The following is an 18,032-nucleotide window of genomic DNA, read 5'->3' on the forward strand; positions in this document are numbered from 1 at the left end:
ACGTTTCGGAAATGACGCAAGGAAGCACCGCCCTCCCTAGCGTTGCTCGGCGACAGGGAGAAGCTACGCCGTCGTTGTAGATTTGCAATATTATCTCGGCACCTCTTTACTGTCCTCGTCAGATCAATGGAGGTGACAATAGACCCGCTGTTTCTGGCATGGAGCTATTTCAGGAGGCGAAAGCTCCAACAATGTGCCGACATTTGCACGAAAATACTACAAGACAACCCGTATGACCAGGTACTGTGGTGTAGCTAGCGCGATTAGCTTCCTAGCGATTAACCATCACGGAAAGCCTACTTTCATGTCGAATCTGGTACATAATCCTGATAATCAGCTGCTTTGACGTTCATCATTATTTAAGGTTAGGATTGTTCACTCTTAGTCAGCATATATCTTAACGTGGGAGGTTATTTTTTTTCATGTTTTGTTCCACACTCCATTCTTTCCCTTTATTATTCTCACCTTTTTTTCCATCCTTTTCACTCACTACGTGCTCTCTTAAGGACTGCTCATTGCCTATCTCAGAGGTAACATATCTGCAAGCTGTTCTGCCTTTTAAAGTTGTTAGTAGGTCTATTTTTGACCCTGCAACCTCTTCATATATGTGCAATAATTGAGTAAATATTGTGTGTTGTACAGGCTGCATGGAGCTTGAAGACTCGTGCTCTTACCGAGATGGTTTACATTGATGAAGTTGAGGTTGACCAGGAGGGGATTGCTGAGATGATGTTAGATGAGAGCTCTATTGCCCAAGTTGCACGTAAGTTTCATGGGTTTTTTATGTCGTCAGATGGTAAACTATTAATATAGACAATATGGGTTTCCTTCAGGTCCTGGAACATCACTGAGACTCCCTGGAACAAGCCAGGGTGGAGGACCCAGTCAGGCTGTCCGGTACTATAATGCTCACCACTTAGCTTAAAACTAAAACAACATGCACTTAAACTTTGATCCATCTCTTATCTGTATTTAAGGCCTGTGACTCAATCAGGGCGCCCCATAACAGGTTTTGTGAGACCCAGCACTCAGTCAGGTCGTCCCGGGACGATGGAACAGGCCATTAAGACACCCCGGACAGCAAGCACAGCTCGTCCTGTCACAAGCGCTTCTGGCAGATTCATCCGCCTGGGAACAGTGAGTAAATGTGCCTGAAAATCTCAATTTGGAGCCTAAAACAATTAAAAAAAATATTATTACATTCACCTTGGAAATACATAATACTTCTAGGACATTATTTTAAATGTAATGTTATTTTTTATACATACACAAGTGCGTGTGTGTGTGTGTGTGTGTGTGTTCGTGCGTGTGTGTGTGTGTGTTAGAGGCCATGCATATTTATAGATGAGTTTTTTCTCTTCCTCCAGGCCTCAATGTTAACTAATCCAGATGGACCATTTATAAATTTGTCAAGACTGAATCTGGCCAAGTATTCCCAAAAGCCTAATTTATCCAGGGTAAGACTCTGAATAAGAGTAAATGCAGACATATTCATTATCTTCCCTTTTAAACTGCTTTGAGACAATACCTTTAATAAAAATGTAAAATATCTCTTGTTTGACTCTTAATATCTCTTGTTTTCTCTTGTTAGACTTTGTTTGAGTACATTTTCCATCATGAAAATGATGTCAAAAATGTGAGTGGCACTTAAGCAAACATTTCCTTTTTTTCCACTGTAAGATTTTTTTAAATGTATGATGTGCAAATCTTGTATTTTTTGCTTAGGCTTTAGATTTGGCCGCTCAAGCTACAGAACATGCCCAGTTCAAAGACTGGTGGTGGAAAGTTCAGCTGGGAAAATGCTACTACAGGCAAACAATCCTATATTATTTGTGTAACGGTCAAAAGTTCTGTGTTTAGAGTGGTCATTCATTCATGCCTCTGACCTTTGCAGGCTCGGTTTGTATCGAGAAGCAGAAAAACAGTTTAGATCTGCTCTCAATCACCAAGAAATTGTGGACACATATCTCTACCTTGCAAAGGTAGTAGCATCAAACCGTGACTTGCTTTGCAATGGATAAATACTCATTGAACCAAAGGATTGCATATGAATTAAAAATTCTCATCTTTTCTTAGGTTTATCAGCGCTTGGATCAGCCAATAACAGCACTCAATCTCTTCAAACAAGGTCTTGACCACTTCCCTGGGGAGGTTACGCTCCTCACAGGGATCGCTCGCATACATGAGGTAAAACGTTATTCCTAAAGAGGTGAATTCACTCCTCTGGTCTGCGTAAACCTTCATTCCTGTCTGTGCTGCGGTATTGACACAGGAGATGAACAACATCTCATCGGCCACAGAATACTACAGAGATGTGCTGAAGCAGGATAACACTCACGTGGAGGCCATAGCCTGTATAGGCAGCAATCACTTCTACACTGACCAGCCCGAGATCGCCCTGCGCTTCTACAGGTCAGAAAACCTCTTACGGCAATTCTATACAATTTGTGGTTACAACATATAAAGAAATAACGGACACTTCTCCCTTTGCCAGACGTCTACTCCAGATGGGCGTGTATAACTGTCAGCTATACAACAACCTGGGCCTGTGCTGTTTCTACGCTCAGCAGTACGACATGACTCTGTCCTCCTTTGAGCGGGCTCTGGCGCTATCGACCAGCGACGAGGAGCAGGCTGACGTGTGGTACAACATCGGACATGTGGCTGTGGTGAGTTATTAATCCTCCAATGTGATGTAGGCTGCTATGGGGGTTGCGCAAATGAAAAGGAATATTGACTTCCAGCACACAGAAACGCTCACCAGCTGCGATGTGTTCAATGTTTGCAGGGTATAGCAGACTTGACGCTGGCCTATCAGTGTTTCAAACTTGCGTTGGCGTTTAATAACGACCATGCTGAGGCTTACAACAACCTGGCCGTGCTGGAGCTGCGCAAAGGTCGCGTTGAGCAGGTGAAAACACATTTCTCAGTTTAAAAAAAGACTTTTCCACTTATACAATTTCCACAGAGCACTCAAATGGGCTGCTTTCTGATATTTGAAATCACATTTCTTTATTAACCTTGGCTGTATTCATATTTTATATTCTCCATTCAAATATAGAGCATTAACTCTATGCCCAATTTAATTTGTAAATGCTACTGAGCTGGATGCCAAAGTGATGTCTTCATTTTAATGCTTAAGATGTCCCAGCTCATTACACTTGTACAGGCAGCTGAGAGGATGACATTTGTTTTCTCCGACAGTCTAAAGCCTTCCTACAGACTGCTGCCTCTCTAGCATCTCACATGTATGAACCACACTTCAATCTCTCCATTCTCTCTGAAAAGGTAATTCATTACTTTATTAAAACAGTTCAGGGCACCTTTTGGCCCCTAATTACACTGTATCATGTAAGTTGCTGGGGTTTTTTTTGTTGCCAGATCGGAGACCTTCAGAGTAGCTACACTGCAGCCCAAAAGGCAGAGGATGCCTTTCCGGAACACGTGGACACGCAGCAGCTTCTGAAGCAGCTTCGTGTGCATTTTGCAGCTATTTGACAGGTCATAAATGCGTTCTGCACAGATAAACTCACAAGGTGAGAATGCACCAACTCTGACTGGGATCTTTGGTTATATGGTTTCATATTGGTCCATTCAACTGCGAACAATGTTAACAATGTTAACATTGTTAACAATGCAAAACTATGAAAATTCATCACATTTAAATTCTTAGAGTTTGTGTAATTTGTAATTTGTAAATGTATTATTTCCTATAAACTGAGTGGAATTTATACAGAGCTGTATTACAAAAGAAAAGAATGTGTACGTGGTAGAAAAATGCTGCATTTTATTTATTACAGTGAAATTAGCAGCATATTTTGTAGCAGTATTTTCATAAATCCTTTATTTTCATACAGTATTTAGAAATATTCTTGCCCATTTTTTTAGCCTCAACAAAACAAAGAAACAAATTATTTATGTGTCGAGGATAGAAGCTTGGTGTCTTTCATGCATTAGAACGATCGCTGATCTGTATCTACTCAGGAAATGATGTGTTAGTGCACGCTGCTGTGTAGGCGTGTGTGACTATTATCATTAATCACATGACAATTAAAATGACGTTGTGTAAAAACCTAATTTCTTTCTTTACAATCGTGCCGCCGTTGAAACTCTGGGTAGCATTTGGCAGATCCACTTTAGCGCGTACGGACACGGAGCGTCGTTCCAGGACTTGAAGGGATTGCTTCTGGGGTAGACAGCTGCACAGTCTTCATTTCCATGGTTGTTGGGCTCGCCGTCGTTCCAGTAGCTGGAAAAATAAAAGAATTACAGGTGCGCTACACGACTTACTTTGCATTTTCCAGGGTCAGGTCAGGGGTTACCTCTCTGTCAGTCTGCTTCCGTCTGTCCATTTCCACGTCCCCTCCTCGTCGACATCCCTCAGGCCGATCCAGAAGCCACTATCTGCTATCTTCCTCGAGTGTTTTTGATAATTATTTATCAACTCAGTTATCGCCATCTGAATGCCAGGAAACACATAACACAACATTTAACAATGAAACAGAGACTTTATATACCAGTTGTGGTTGAAGGGAGGTGATCCTGCCCTGTTTCACCTGAAATATCGAGCGAGAAAGTAGAATTCTTACGTGTTTCTCTCTGCTGTCAAGTTTGGCCAAGTCGCCTCCTTGTTTCAAGCAGAATTGCCTGGCTTCGAGCCAAGGTCGGCGTAAAATGACCTCAGAAAAAGGAAAGTAGTAACACATGGAGTTCATATATGTCCAACCTGGTAAGCAGTGCCTGCAGCCCTCCTCTGTGCCAAAAATAGAAACATGATGTCATTACTATGTTCACTTGGAATGCAAGTGATAATTAAATATTTGGTTGAATACAGTTTACGATAGGACAATGAGTTATTTCTGTACAATTGCACATATATTGTTTTACATGCATAGGTATAAAACCCTCAATATTTACTATTCACAGTATTCTTCGAGTAGCTAAACAGGAATCTCTCACCGATCATGGGAACGTGAGATTTTAACGCCGCAATTTCCGTCAGGAGTTTGTCGGATTGTTTTTCGTAATCTTCGTTTCTTCTCTTCTGGTGATCAAGCTCCCACTTGATAACCTGCTGCTCTCTGATCACTCTCGCCAAGTCCTTCCTCGCCTCCTCCCTGCGTTGAACTGCAAGGTTGTAAGCAGCCTGTAGTTTGCTCACCTCGGCGTTGACGTCCAGTACTGCCCGCTGCCCGCCGGTGAGTTTGTTGTCTGCAGGTGGCCACGACAGAGTTTAGTGTCACCCCCAAAGCATTGATTTTACAATACGATAAAGGTGTTTTATGGCTCATCGGTGACTTACAATAGACTCCCAGGCCGATATCAACTGCCAGGAGGACTGCAGCAAGCACAGCCAGACACCCAGTGAGCCATTTGTAACGACTCAAACTGGATTCAGGACTGGTCAGAGACAGTGAAACTGCAAAAAAAAATAAAAAATTGACAGGAAAGTCAGTGTTACTGTGGCAAGACAAAAATAATAAACCAGTGAGAGAGAAAAGTGAGAGCAGTATTATTGAATCCATCAAAGAGAAGATGACGTTGTAATTCCTATTGTTGGATTCCTACCTTGTTGCCTCTCCTGAATAGAGTGGAGAGCCTGCTCATCCCCAGTTACATCCTCTTGACTGATCAGTTTGTTATAACCGCCATCAGAATTGCCGTCTGAATTTTCCCTGTCTATCATTTTGGACTGCTGAAGAGAGCCGACCGCCGTGTTTGCCAAGGACTGATTATTTGCGAGGACATTGCCCTGTTTGTGCGTGTATGTGTGTGCAAGAGTGATGTAAAATTCTGTTAATGTGTTAAATATTTACAGAACAAGAGTCAGTCGTTTGTTTCGGTATCACATTTTATTGTTACAGCTGACAAAATGCTGTGTCTTTATTTTGGTTTTCCCTCACATATCCAGTGGAGCAGGTGCTGCTGGCAGTTACCGTTGTACCACGTCTTCCTGGCGTCGCCATAGTAATGAAAAGCTGCACAGTCTCCGCTCTGAGTTCCTTCGGTTTTAGGCTGTCCAATTCTCCAGAAGCTTGGAGGAAAGCAGAAACGTGCATTAAAGACCTGAGATACTTGTCCAGCACGTTAAGGCAGTCACGCATTGGAGGGTAAGAACAAAGCTCACAAGGTTTCAGCCGTCACGTTATTAACCCAGATCCATTTTCCTGAAGTCGCATTGCCGGTGAGGCCGATCCAAGCCCCCATCTCCCACCACGTTTCACTGGAGCTCCGCTTTGAATAATTGTCACTTATGGTTACCTGGAAGATGAGAGAGACAGGACTGGAGAACCTCACCTGTGTATTAGTTAACCCTTTTACATACAGTACAGATTCTCTAAGCCCTGGACGGACTGTCATCCATCCTCCAACTCCTGGAGGATCACAAGGGCGTTGGAGCCTTTTGGTGTGGTTGCTGGGCGACAGATGGCAGACTGTCAGTCCATCACAGGCACCCGCATCTTTAACTCACGCACTAATGGGTGAATCTGAGCCTAATGCAGCATCCTGCCTGAGACCTCGGCCGCCTTCATCAGAGGTGTAATCTGGGATCTGTTCATCCTACATGGTTCCTTAAAAACAAGCTCAATTCTGACTCTTCCTGTGGGATGTGATCTAAAAACCTCTGATGTCAGCTGCATTTAAAGTCCTTGTGCCCAGTAGAAAATCACTACAGGAGGGATTTTTGCTTTTTTTAAGGTTCAGCTGGCTTTGACAGGTCACCAATCCATCAAAGAACACACACACACCTTTCACTCACACAATCCCACTGGGGATTTGGAAATTCTGCAGAGTTCCAAATGTGGTTGAGTTTGATCTGTGAGAGGAAACTGGTCCCAGAGACATTTCATGTTGTCCTTTAGCAGATGAGGGGGAGAACATTCAAACTCCACATGGAGAGAACCTGAGCCCAGAACCTTGTTAAATATCACTAAAATCACGGTGGAACAGTCCAACATTTACAATAACAGCATCCAATAGATACTTGAAATAGATCTTTGAATCTCCGACTTGTTTAGGTACAGAAATCGTAACCCTCCCCGGCTGGTGACCGACCTGCTTCTCCAGGCTGTCGATCACGAGCAGGTCACCTCCTTGATTCACACAGTTGCCTCTGCTTTCATCCCAGTTCCTTTTGGTGTCGGATTTATTTTGAGACGAGAAATAATAGCAGGCTGATTTTAGAAGCATCCAGCCAGGCTGACATTTGTTGCAGCTTTCCACTGGTGAAAACAAGAGCATGGAATCATTTACACGCTCATTTATTTTATATTAGAACACGAGAGATCTACATAATGGAGCGTCACCTACCTAGAACACTTATGTTAGACTGCAGGTCGGTTTTCTTCATCTGTAGCTTTCCAATTTGTTTGAGGATGTTGTCTGTCAGCACCTTCTGCTGCTTCAGCTCCAGCCTCACTGAGATACCGCCGGCGCGCTGTTTAGCAGCTGTCTTCTCCGCTTCCAGCCTGGTTTTAATGATGTGGCTGTTGTTACGGTAATAGTTTACCTCAGCGAGCAGAGGTGCAATAGCTGACCCAGGGACCTCTGGATAATTATCTTTAGCACCTGAGGAATTAATAATATAAAATACCATAAGGATCCAGAGGAGAAGAGGAGTCTTTTCCACAGAGATCACAAGCAAACAAGGGTTTTCAAACATCTTTCCTCAAGTTAAAATAGCATTTTGATATTCTACTACACTACTCGGTATTGTCTTTATCAGCACTCGTGCTTACAGTAAATCCCTATGACAACCGCAGCCATGAGCAGAATAAGGTTCAGCAGACTGAGACACTTGATAGCCAGCGGATAGTGTGGATCTGCAGAAGCAGCCCCCCCTGAAACAGACAGTGCGCCGCTCATTTAATCACAATAGTGTATTTTACATTCTTCTATACTCTCAGCATGTAGGCTAATTAACACAAAGGAGGTCATTTTGATCATACTCAAATAATCTGAAGGTTTTGAAAATACACGCTCGAAACATTGTCAAGTATGTAGTCAGTAAAGTCAAACCCTTAGTTAGATAACTGGTTAAAGAACATTTATACATGAGCTGTACCTTGTCCAAATGTCCGGTGCTGAAGTGTCGAAGCTCCATGGCTGTTTGAACCTTTAAAAATCTTCTGCTGATGTGACATTTTCTTCTCAAACTGACGGTGAAACGGACCTACTAAACAGTTGCAATGGTGCTTATTGATCTGTTTACCTCCCATCTGCTGCTTCTACCAGGAAGTGTGTGTTTGTTTCTATTCATGTGGGTTCCAGGTTTAAAGGAATTGGCTCATTTTCTGGGGTTGGACTTTGTGGGGACAAAATTATAGTTCTGTACATTAAATAAGCAATACACTTTTCTCAGTTACAATTAAGATGAAAAATAAAAAACAGCACCTTTCTCCAAATTAGAATTTTTGAATGGATCACGTTTCAATTTCTGTCATTTTCTGCAATTCAACTTATTTTCTTATTCTTCTTAAACCATGTGTGAGTTTTTTTCTGGATGATTTGATATTAAATAACTATTCCACATTTTCAGGGACGGATTCTATTCCAGGTTTTCTATTCTACAGGTAGACAATGCTTTCACCCAGGGTACCACCTCCTTTGGCAAAAGCAGTTTCTGCCTGGTAGGACACAAAACCTGGCTTGAATCTGGCCCCAAGGACTGGATTTGTCTTCCCTGTACATCTGCGCAAGCTCAGTAGGACATGTAAAACTTCTCTGGACTCCAAAGGGTGTGAAGAACACGATAAAGGTGGAGTTATGGCATTAAAATATTTTACACCAGTCATGATTGAAAAGAAGAAGAAAGTGCAACAGCCTGAGCCAACTTTAATTACAAGCACTAGCATGTTTTGCCATCATCTTGACCTCATCAACATTTCAAGGTTCAGTCTTAGCAACAATCCCTTGTTTGCTACACATTTAAACACTTTTCATGTAGTTTTCTTATATGGCTTTGTCCCTGTTACACATAAAGATTTTGCTGTGAAGACCAATAAGAAGAGGTGAACCCCAATATCCACGGTGCAAAGACATTAACCCCACTTGTCTTCTGCTTTTTCACAAATCCATTTCTTGTTTTGGGCATTGCAATTTGTGTCGCCCCATGCCTTGAAAAAGTTTTCTCTGGCATAAACCGCAACGCAGACGTCATCTTTAACGCCGGTTGGGTTCCCGTCCATCCAGTAGCTGCGACAGATTTGAAGAAGTGAGATGTGATATGTCATCAAACAGACTAACAATATATCTCACAGTAAATAAACCACACAAATAGTGGTTGTTTCTATGGTAGCACCCTGTTGGAGAGCGATAGGCCTTACCCCTCGACCAGTAACTTTCCATCCGGCCATTTCCAAGAGTCTTCCTGAGCTAAATTCCTCAGTCCGACCCAGAAGCCCACACTTGAGTTAGGTTCCAGGTTTTGTACCAGGTGCATGACGGTTGAGTTCTATCACAAGTGATGCGATTTAAAGTCAAAATGATATATTTTTGTACATTTACATGAACTTCAACAAAAGAAAACCCAGAAAACTCTTTTAACACCTACTTGCCACTATGATGACGGGGCATTATTTGACTTAACCAGGGTTTCAAATGGTTTGGTTTTAAGAAACTGGCTATTTTTCTTTTAGCGTGCTTGTTTTATGCTTGAAACAGTGGCAGATTGGATGGGCAGCAGCCACGCAATTTTTGCTGGGTTCAGAACTGTTTAATTCAGTGACAATTTACCCAATTTTCTTTCAAATACCTCCGAAAGCCCAAAAGTGGTTTGCGGAGATGCTGCCACCTGTCTGCCAATGCAGTGGCGATTATACAGTGAGTTTTAAATGTCGCTCACCCACCTGTTTGACTGTGCTGTTGATGACTGCCAGGTCGCCTCCATACAACTGGCAAAAATGTCTGGCTTGTGACCACGATTTATACCCCATAGTTTCAAAAGGGAAGAAGTAGCACATGGAGTTGAACCAAACCCAGTCTGGCAGACAGAGTCGACACGCCTGCTCTGTGGTGATAGGAAACAAGGACAAATGACTGACTGGAGCCACCTCGAATGAAAGAAAAGGCACGTGCGCTCGGGAAAACTCCAGGGACTCGTACCAGTCTTTGGTAACTGGTATTTCAGCAGTGCAATGTTCTTAGTTATCTTATCCATGTTTTTTTGGTAGTCGTTGTTCCTCTTGGTCTGGTGCTCCAGCTCCCACTTTGTTTTTGTCGAGTCTTTCAGCTTGCTGTCCAGCTGTTTCTTGTAATTGTTTGTGGACTCAAACGCAGCCTTGTAAGATGCTTCCATGTCGTTCAGCTCACTCCTGATATCTTCCACATCCTCCAATGTAAGCTGGTTCCCTTTCATATTGCTGTCTATGTAAGAGAATGGGTGATCACATGGTTTTAGGAAGGAACTGATTAGAGAACAATCAATAAATGAAGACTGTATTGGTGATTAAAGCGGTCAATATCTATTGATTACCATCGCATTCTTAAGAGTTAATCGAACTTACGGTAGATACCCAGGCCAATGTTGAGCATCAATAAAACAACAGCGAGGCCAGTGAGACCCGCTACAACTGGGCTCCAAATGCTGACGTATGTCTTCTGAAATCTGTGCCCTACACAGAGACATAAAGTGCATTAAACGGTCAAAAACAGCCATATCAAGCAGATAATACACTTTGAGCACAGGCAGCAGTGGTGCGGTTTGATTTTTTTAACCATTTCAACCCATTCAGTCTGCCAAAATTTTAAGGTAAATGTAAAAAAAATCAAATAAAAACAATAACCAAGATAACTTGGATTTTACTCAACCTGTCTGCCCCTGCTGTGAAAAGAAGTTGTCAGGATGCTCCAGGTTGTCATCTTCACAAACCAGTGTGTTAAAACCTGTCTCCATATTGGCCATCGGTCAAATGAGCACACGTCCAAGAGCGACAGCATTCTCGCATCAGCAATAACAAAGAATTCCAGCTAGGTGTCTTGCGCAAGAAAGAAGAAGTGAAAGGCTTATGACACCAATTTTGATTGACTTGCACTTGTGAAATTTTCCCAATGCCGGGAAACTTAATATGCAGTAAAATCAAACAAACATTTTTTAGTTTTAAATTCAGGCCACAGATTCTGGATTAATAAACAAATCGCACATTAGATTCCATTGTATTGTTGACCTTTATTATTCTTTGTCCACAGCATCAAAGGCGAATCCCTGATGTTAGCACAGCGCTCAACCCTAATAAAAAAGAACGAAATCTGACGTAAACCAAGTTTATTGATTGTACTTTCTGGTTTATATCACCGTTTGTGCAGCAGCAGAATTGAAACTGACAGTGCTGTTGATAGCTGTGAGCTGTTGGACGGCGGAACTTTTCCCCTGCAGCTGTTTTTGAGGAAACTATGGGGTGTCCACATGGGTTTCTTCCCCTCAGAATCAATGTTCTCCTGTTGGCCCAAACGCTCTGCTCAGCAGCGTTCAGATTAAATATTCACTGCAAACCCCGTAGAAATTTCTTTATTCTGAAAACATCACCCGCCACTGTGTGGAAATAGCACTAATCCAGACTTCATGTGAAGACACAATATCTGATAGACATAAGAGCGGTTTATCAAAAATGGCCGCAAACTGCACACGCAGCGTTTTGGACTGTTATTATTGGATTGAGAGTTGTTGAAATAGTTTCATTTCCCTTTTTACTGGAAGACAGTCATCAATGCAACAGTGCATGTGAATAATGGGGCAACAATGAGTATGAAACAGCCTTTTTTTTTTTGGGCAAAAATACAGAAACTTTATTGTTTTGGGGAAAATGACACCAGCAATTGATAAATGGTGATGAAACGCAGTTGAAATCATGCACAAATGGAGTTCATTGGGGAAAATAGAAACATTATTCTTTGTTTTCCTCTACTTTAAAGCTTTTTCACATATCCAGTACATTCTAGTTCCTCTACAATTGACATCATTACGTGTCTTCCAGGGGTTTTGTTCACTGTAATATGTAGCCGCACAGTCTTCTCCATTGTGTCCGCTGTCATTGGGCTCTCCATCCCTCCAGAACCTTTATAATGGAAATAAAGTTACAATCACCCATGACGATCACTTGTCGTTCGACAGGGGTTCTCTCACCTCTGCTCCACCTCAGTTACGTTATTGATCCACACCCACGTTCCTTCAATCTCTGTGTCTCTAAGGCCAAGCCAGAAGGAGCTCTCCCAGACAGGTCTACTTCCTACCAGAGATTCAATGTTGTGGCTCACAAACGTCTGGGGAAGTTTAAAAAAAAAAAGGGCTGGTTTGTAGACTATGTCTGGCAGTGGTCTTGACCCGCCTGGCGTTGACCCACCTGCTCCTCTGGGCTGTCGATGATGACCAGGTCGGCTTCTCGTCTGATGCAGTCCTCTCTGCTGTCATCCCAGTTCTTTTTGAGTTTTTGGTTCTCAGCAGTAGAAAATAAATAGCAAGAGGACATAAAATGGGTCCACCTGGAGGGACAGCCACAGCTTTCCACTGGCAGAAAGAAAGAAATGTCAGCGTAGGTGTTTGAGCATGAACGCATCTATCCACCAGCATCTCCGCCTCACCCAGAGCAGTGTAATTGGCCTTCAAGCTAGCTTTCTCCTTTTCCATCACCTCCATCTGCCTCTGATACTTGTCATTGATGACCTTCAGCTCAGTGATCTGCTTCTTCATTTGGGCATGGTTTTGGACCGCTGTGTCTAAGGCAGACTTTGCCGTGTCTCTGGCTTCCACCACGTTACTGTGGTTGCTCATGAGGTCGTCCAGCCCACCGAGGAGCTCAGCTGCAGCCGCGTGCGTATCGTGCAGGGAGCCTTGCCTGGCTTTGGCACCTGCAGAGGTGAAACCCATTTATTCCTGAGCAGACAATGTGATGTGATTAAAAATCAATGCCGAGAAGAGAACGTGGGAAATAAAAGATTTGGTGGACAGTTGTTCTCACAGTTGATCCCAGTGGCAATGGCTGCTATCAGCAAAATTGCGTTCAACAATCCCAGACCCAACACGACCAGTCGATGGTTCGGCAAAGCAGGCACAGCCGGGAAAACTAATAACCGAAAAGAAAACAAGCTATTTCCCAAATATTACAGTGAAAGGAACAATGGGAGAAAAAAAAGTACAATAGTTTCATTGTGTTTGTTCATGTTTTTGTCATTCTGGACTCTCCTAAATAGAGTTCTGAACCTGAATCAAGACAAAACATGAAAAAGAACAGAAGAGAGAAATATTGGTACCTTGTCTACATGATTCTAGGCAGTGGAAGAATTGCCCCTTTATGCTGTCCAGTTTCCTTCTCTGGAAGTTCTCCATGGCCGCGCTGACTCACATTCAGTTGCTCTGCTGTCCGTCTTCTCTTTTATACCCGGAGGAGGCAGAGTCAGTCAGAACGTGATCGCTTCCTGGTGGTGGGTGATCTTGTGTGCAGGTATCGTAGGAATTATCCAAGGATGAACATGAATAGCATTTGTAAATGTAGCACAAAAGCTACCAAATTTTTTGTTTCTAGATTAGATCTCTGGTGCTGCTCAGTGGTGCCACTTCTGTAAGGTCAGGACCACTGGAGGGCCAATCGGGTGGTGGTTCCTGGGGAACCTGCCCCATGGGGGCCAGCATGGGGGCCATTTGGTCCCAGACGGTGGAGGTTGCCACAGGTTGCAGAATCTTGTCCTAATACCTCTATACGGGAATTGCCCCCTCCCAAAAATGCATCGCCCTCATAAATGTGGCAATGTTTAAAATGGAAATAATCTGATTTTCCAATAGTATTGCCCAGGAGCACTAATACAAAGAATAATACAAAGAACAAATAACAAACCATTGTGGGCAGCTTTTAATCAGAGAATACCACAAATTTTGTTCAGTCAACCTTTAAGCTTTTTAAATTTAAGATATTTTTTACAAACATTAATCCCACAAATCTCATGAAGTTGGACTTGGTTAACAGATAAATGCTAACAATGACTACAAAATGGTGTCATTATGCAGATGTTAAGAGATTTTAGCAGTTTTATTAATTTATTAATTCAACAAATGTTAATAAATGGTAATTCACTGTGGCATACTTAGATTTTTAGGAATTTTCAGGAATTTATATTTATAAAAATTAGAGGTTACTTGAAGTCACCACATGTTAAGCTTAAATTTAAAAGTGTTGTGGTTCTTGAACGTGACTCATTTCTTCCCCCCTCCCTTCACCTGCAGGAGCGACTGCCAGGGGCGGGCCGATCCCTGGGGAGCGCTGAGCCGCTGACGCACCTGCAGCTCGTTGCTACTTAAACTCCCCTCTCTTTGCCTCCTGTGCCGGGTTGTTTCGCCACAGCACCTAGCTCCCATCCGTTGTGATTTCCAGTTTTCGCCTCCTGTTTTCCGTGGTTTCTTCCAGCCTGAGTTTGTTCCAGTGCCTCGTCACTGCGTTTTCATTTGTACTTTTTCTTGACGGTTTTTTCTTTATGGTGACTTTAGTTCGTAGATTTTCTGTTGTTACTTTGCTAGAATTGATTTTCGTTGCTACTTTGATTGACTCCTTGTCTTGCACCTTGTTATTAATAAAGAGCCATATCCTCTACTCTGCATCTGGGTCCAGGCCTCCTTGACTTCCCATAACAGAACAATCCGGCCACTATGGACCCAGCAGAGTCAGACCTGCTGAAGCGGACTCTTTCCGCGCAAGCAGCGCGGGTCCACCAGGTAGAGTCGGCTCTGCGCCAAATGCCAGAGCATATGCAACGCATCACGGCCGGCGTCTCAACTCAGCGGTCAGCTGGTGGCCCTGGACGAACGCTTCCTCGCGCACAGGACACCGCCGCGTCGGTCCCAGTTGACAGCCCGCCGACCAACCCTGCTACACAGCCACGTGAGCCCTATATCCCTATCCCAGGAAGATATTCAGGAAACTTGGGGACATGCTCCCAGTTTTTGCACCAGTGCCAGTTGGTTTTTACCCAGCAACCCCTCACCTATTCCACCCCGCAAGCCAAGACTGCCTTCATCATGAGTTTGCTCACCGGACAAGCCGCTGCCTGGTCCGTAGCTGTCGCCACACAGCGACCAGAGTTGATGTGTGATTACACCGGGTTCGTGGAGGAGATGAAGCGGGTTTTCGATCACCCGGTGACAGGAAGACAGGTGCTGAGCCAACTGCTGGACCTCCGACAGGGTAACTCCCCCGCTTCTGAGTACGCGGTAAACTTTCGCATCCTAGCGGCAGAGAGTGGGTGGGGGGGATTCAGCCTTGCAAGCCATATTCCTCAAGGGGCTAGCAGTAGAGCTGAAGGACGAATTAGCTGTTCATGAGTGCCACTCCCTTATTGATTTAACCATCCGCATTGACAATAGGATCAGGGAGCGGCAGGGGACGCAGAGGGGATGGTTCCGCACCTACTGTTTTACTCACCTGATTCCTTCCCAAGATCTCCTGCCGCCTCCCACTACACCCAGGAGCAACCGCCACAGCCCACAGAGGAGCCCATGCAGTTAGGAAGGACACGCCTCACAGCAGCTGAGAGACAACGCTGCATGCAGCACCAGCTCTGCCTCTACTGCGCGCAGCAGGGACACTATATTTCCCGATGTCCTGAGGTGCCAAGGGGACTGGGATCACCTAGAAGACAAGGGACCGAGCTGAGTCGTATCTCTTCCTCCTCGTCAAGGATCAAGTCCAAGGTACGATCCATCTCCCTGAACACTCCGTCCCAACTGAAGTGTTAGTGGATTCCGGTGCAGATGAAAGCTTCATTGACTTGGACTTTGTTAACACTCATGGCATCCCCACTTATGACTTGTCGGTCCCGAAAGAGGTGCAGTCAGTAGATGGTAAACTTCTAACGTTGGTAACGCGCAAGACGCAACCTCTGAAATTGATTCTCTCCAGCAACCACCACGAGTTCATAGAGATGTATGTTATCTGCACTCCTCTGAATTCCATCATCCTGGGCATCCCCTGGCTGAAGCTCCACAACCCCCACATTGATTGGTCTACTGCCACCATCCGCAACTGGAGTAACCATTGCCATGCCCACTGCCTTAAATCCACTCTGCCAACCAGGTCCACGAACCCATCTCCAGCACCCGAGGAGATCAACTTAACCAATGTTCCTTCCGACTACCACGACCTGCAGCAGGTTTTCAGCACAGCATCTGCCTCCTCGTTACCCCCCCATAGACCTTAGGACTGCGCCATAGACTTGCTCCCCGGCACCACTCTTCCCACCAAGAGACTTTTTCACCTTGCCAAGCCAGAGCAGGAGGCAATGGAGAAGTACATTACAGAGTCAGTGGCAGCCGGTCTCTTTCGTCCCTCATCTCCCGTGGGGGCGGGGTTCTTCATAGAAAAGAGAGAGAAATCCTTACGCCCCTGTATTGACTACACTGGCCTAAATGACATCACTGAAGAACAAGTACCCTCTCCCTCTGATTGACTCAGCTTTCAGCCCCCTACACACCGCTACGGTGTTTACTAAATTAGATTTGAGAAACGCTTATCACCTCATCAGAATCCGGGAGGGGGACGAGTGGAAAACGGCTTTCAACACCCCGCTAGGCCACTTCGACTACTTGGTGATGCCCTTTGGACTCACTAATGCCCCTGCCGTGTTCCAATGTCTAGTCAACGACGTGCTGCGGGATCTGCTGAATAAGTCGGTGTTCGTTTACCTGGATGACATACTGATCTTTTCCAGATCATTGGAGGAGCATGTTGGGCACGTGCGGGAAGTGTTGAAGAGACTATTGGAAAATAAGCTGTACGCCAAAGCAGAAAAGTGAATTCCATGCATCCTCTGTAAGTTTCCTAGGCTTTGTGATTGAGAAGGGACAGCTTTGCGCAGATCCCTCCAAGGTGGCAGCAGTCAAGGACTGGCCCGTGCCCACGACCCACAAGCAGCTTCAGCGTTTCTTAGGCTTTGCCAATTTCTATCAACGTTTCATACGAAACTACAGCCGCCTGGCAGCACCACTCACGCGTCTCACGTGAACGGAAATTGCCCCCTCCCAAAGATGCATCGTCCTCATAAATGTGGTAATGTTTAAAATGGAAATAATCTGATTTTCCAATAGTATTGCCCAGGAGCACTAATACAAAGAATAATACAAAGAACAAATAACAAACCATTGTGGGCAGCTTTTAATTTATATTTATAAGAATTAGAGGTTACTTGAAGTCACCACATGTAAAGCTTAAATTTAAAAGAGTGATAATGAGGTAGCTTAATCATCAGTGTTGGACAAAAATGTCAAATCAGTGAAAAGCTCGAAGCTTTAGAAGTTGAGTTAGAAGATTAACTAATGCAAAGTGACTCCATGGAGGAGACATCTTTGAAGAGGCATCACATTTGGGGCTCTCCTTCACACAACCAGTCCTTTTCTTCACTGCAACTGGCATCAAACCATGATTGCCTTGGATGTTTAATGTTCAAAAATGCTGCACAGTCCTCCCCCAAAGATCCATAATTGTTCGGCTCCCCTTGTATCCAGTACCTAAACAAAATATACAGGTTATACAGCTTTGCCTTCTATTTTTGCATGCCGTGAGTTGCTGGTAATTATCTACAAAAAAGGATTTGAAGCAATTATCTGTTCAGCCTCTTTCACAGCTCATTCGATTGTTTTTGCTTCGTACACGTTTTACAATTCATAGTCTCCTTAATTGAAGCACAGAATCAGCGTCTTATGCGTAACATTTGCATGTTTAATTCCATTCTCGTGACTGTGACACTTGCAGTAACTGGCACAGAGAATGGCAGCTAAGCGAACCACTAAAACCAGCTGCATTTTACACCACATCAGTGAGGCTCCACTCTCAACATCTAATGCATCTTAACAATGCTGAAAAATGAATGTAAACCTTTTAACTTTCCCAGTTTAAAAAGGCAACCCAGAGGCTCAGACTCCTCACCCTTTGCCAGGCTCGAGTCACATTATTTATCCACACCCAGTTGCCCTCTGCCTGCACATCTGTCAGTCCAATCCAGGTCCCTCTTCCCTTCCACCATGGATGCGTACCTGGATCCAGTTTTGGCAGGTA

At 44.1% G+C, this 18,032-nt stretch overlaps 5 protein-coding genes across 8 annotated transcripts; 1 reads left to right on the forward strand and 4 right to left on the reverse strand.

Moving 5' to 3' along the window:
- The first annotated feature begins 44 nt into the window (after nt 1-44).
- Nucleotides 45-4,072, forward strand: ttc8 (tetratricopeptide repeat domain 8). Of its 4 annotated transcripts, XR_003886993.1 has the most exons (16): nt 45-240; nt 507-530; nt 643-763; nt 834-897; nt 978-1,137; nt 1,368-1,457; nt 1,592-1,636; nt 1,726-1,811; nt 1,895-1,982; nt 2,077-2,187; nt 2,273-2,412; nt 2,495-2,669; nt 2,789-2,911; nt 3,205-3,288; nt 3,382-3,594; nt 3,629-4,072. XR_003886993.1 is itself a non-coding variant. In XM_029831036.1 (15 exons), the coding sequence occupies exons 1-15, from the start codon at nt 127-129 to the stop codon at nt 3,496-3,498; spliced, it is 1,542 nt and encodes a 513-aa protein (XP_029686896.1). In that variant the 5' UTR covers nt 45-126; the 3' UTR covers nt 3,499-4,072. The 4 variants fall into 4 exon arrangements, 3 of the variants coding, with proteins under 3 accessions (XP_029686896.1, XP_011615318.2, XP_029686906.1); XM_029831036.1 differs by having other exon boundaries at nt 3,382-4,072; XM_011617016.2 differs by lacking the exon at nt 507-530 and having other exon boundaries at nt 3,382-4,072.
- On the reverse strand, nt 3,764-5,745 carry LOC101068741 (CD209 antigen-like). Its single transcript, XM_029831055.1, has 6 exons — nt 5,569-5,745; nt 5,303-5,419; nt 4,960-5,211; nt 4,590-4,753; nt 4,323-4,459; nt 3,764-4,249 (listed from the first exon to the last, which is right to left on the reverse strand). The coding sequence occupies exons 1-6, from the start codon at nt 5,684-5,686 to the stop codon at nt 4,087-4,089; spliced, it is 951 nt and encodes a 316-aa protein (XP_029686915.1). The 5' UTR covers nt 5,687-5,745; the 3' UTR covers nt 3,764-4,086.
- Nucleotides 5,746-5,833: 88 nt separating this feature from the next.
- On the reverse strand, nt 5,834-8,610 carry LOC115247941 (C-type lectin domain family 4 member G-like). The gene is made up of 6 exons (XM_029831051.1): nt 8,066-8,610; nt 7,740-7,841; nt 7,312-7,569; nt 7,057-7,223; nt 6,128-6,261; nt 5,834-6,034 (listed from the first exon to the last, which is right to left on the reverse strand). Exons 1-6 carry the CDS (start codon nt 8,217-8,219, stop codon nt 5,884-5,886), a joined length of 966 nt encoding a protein of 321 aa, XP_029686911.1. The 5' UTR covers nt 8,220-8,610; the 3' UTR covers nt 5,834-5,883.
- Nucleotides 8,611-8,797: 187 nt separating this feature from the next.
- On the reverse strand, nt 8,798-10,950 carry LOC105418215 (CD209 antigen-like protein E). Its single transcript, XM_011617010.2, has 6 exons — nt 10,810-10,950; nt 10,506-10,613; nt 10,105-10,365; nt 9,849-10,009; nt 9,327-9,454; nt 8,798-9,195 (listed from the first exon to the last, which is right to left on the reverse strand). The coding sequence occupies exons 1-6, from the start codon at nt 10,901-10,903 to the stop codon at nt 9,042-9,044; spliced, it is 906 nt and encodes a 301-aa protein (XP_011615312.1). The 5' UTR covers nt 10,904-10,950; the 3' UTR covers nt 8,798-9,041.
- An 804-nt stretch (nt 10,951-11,754) lies between these two features.
- On the reverse strand, nt 11,755-13,398 carry LOC105418214 (CD209 antigen-like protein C). Its single transcript, XM_011616995.2, has 6 exons — nt 13,246-13,398; nt 12,954-13,058; nt 12,577-12,843; nt 12,339-12,502; nt 12,122-12,258; nt 11,755-12,053 (listed from the first exon to the last, which is right to left on the reverse strand). Exons 1-6 carry the CDS (start codon nt 13,319-13,321, stop codon nt 11,900-11,902), a joined length of 903 nt encoding a protein of 300 aa, XP_011615297.2. The 5' UTR covers nt 13,322-13,398; the 3' UTR covers nt 11,755-11,899.
- Nucleotides 13,399-18,032: the final 4,634 nt, after the last annotated feature.

This window comes from Takifugu rubripes, chromosome 2, assembly GCF_901000725.2.
Source record: "Takifugu rubripes chromosome 2, fTakRub1.2, whole genome shotgun sequence".
NCBI classification, from domain to species: Eukaryota; Metazoa; Chordata; class Actinopteri; order Tetraodontiformes; family Tetraodontidae; genus Takifugu; species Takifugu rubripes.

Excerpts from the sequence above, each read along its gene's own strand:
- LOC101068741 (XM_029831055.1), bottom strand. The coding sequence starts at position 5,686 with ATGATAGACAGGGAAAATTCAGACGGCAATTCTGATGGCGGTTATAAC. Across the intron at positions 5,212-5,302 it reads TATCGGCCTGGGAGTCTATT|ACAACAAACTCACCGGCGGG; the intron begins GTAAGTCACCGA and ends GGCCACCTGCAG. Across the intron at positions 4,250-4,322 it reads GGAAGCAGACTGACAGAGAG|CTACTGGAACGACGGCGAGC; the intron begins GTAACCCCTGAC and ends TTATTTTTCCAG.
- LOC115247941 (XM_029831051.1), bottom strand. The coding sequence starts at position 8,219 with ATGGGAGGTAAACAGATCAATAAGCACCATTGCAACTGTTTAGTAGGT. Across the intron at positions 7,570-7,739 it reads GGTTGTCATAGGGATTTACT|GTGCTAAAGATAATTATCCA; the intron begins GTAAGCACGAGT and ends TTAATTCCTCAG. Across the intron at positions 6,262-7,056 it reads TCGACAGCCTGGAGAAGCAG|GTAACCATAAGTGACAATTA; the intron begins GTCGGTCACCAG and ends CTCATCTTCCAG.
- LOC105418215 (XM_011617010.2), bottom strand. The coding sequence starts at position 10,903 with ATGGCCAATATGGAGACAGGTTTTAACACACTGGTTTGTGAAGATGAC. Across the intron at positions 10,366-10,505 it reads CATTGGCCTGGGTATCTACC|ACAGCAATATGAAAGGGAAC; the intron begins GTAAGTTCGATT and ends TCTCTTACATAG. Across the intron at positions 9,196-9,326 it reads GGAAAGTTACTGGTCGAGGG|CTACTGGATGGACGGGAACC; the intron begins GTAAGGCCTATC and ends AATCTGTCGCAG.
- LOC105418214 (XM_011616995.2), bottom strand. The coding sequence starts at position 13,321 with ATGGAGAACTTCCAGAGAAGGAAACTGGACAGCATAAAGGGGCAATTC. Across the intron at positions 13,059-13,245 it reads CCTAGAATCATGTAGACAAG|TTTTCCCGGCTGTGCCTGCT; the intron begins GTACCAATATTT and ends TTCGGTTATTAG. Across the intron at positions 12,503-12,576 it reads GGCCAATTACACTGCTCTGG|TGGAAAGCTGTGGCTGTCCC; the intron begins GTGAGGCGGAGA and ends TCTTTCTGCCAG.
- ttc8 (XM_029831036.1), top strand. The coding sequence starts at position 127 with ATGGAGGTGACAATAGACCCGCTGTTTCTGGCATGGAGCTATTTCAGG. Across the intron at positions 241-506 it reads AAGACAACCCGTATGACCAG|GACTGCTCATTGCCTATCTC; the intron begins GTACTGTGGTGT and ends TGCTCTCTTAAG. Across the intron at positions 3,289-3,381 it reads TCTCCATTCTCTCTGAAAAG|ATCGGAGACCTTCAGAGTAG; the intron begins GTAATTCATTAC and ends TTTTGTTGCCAG.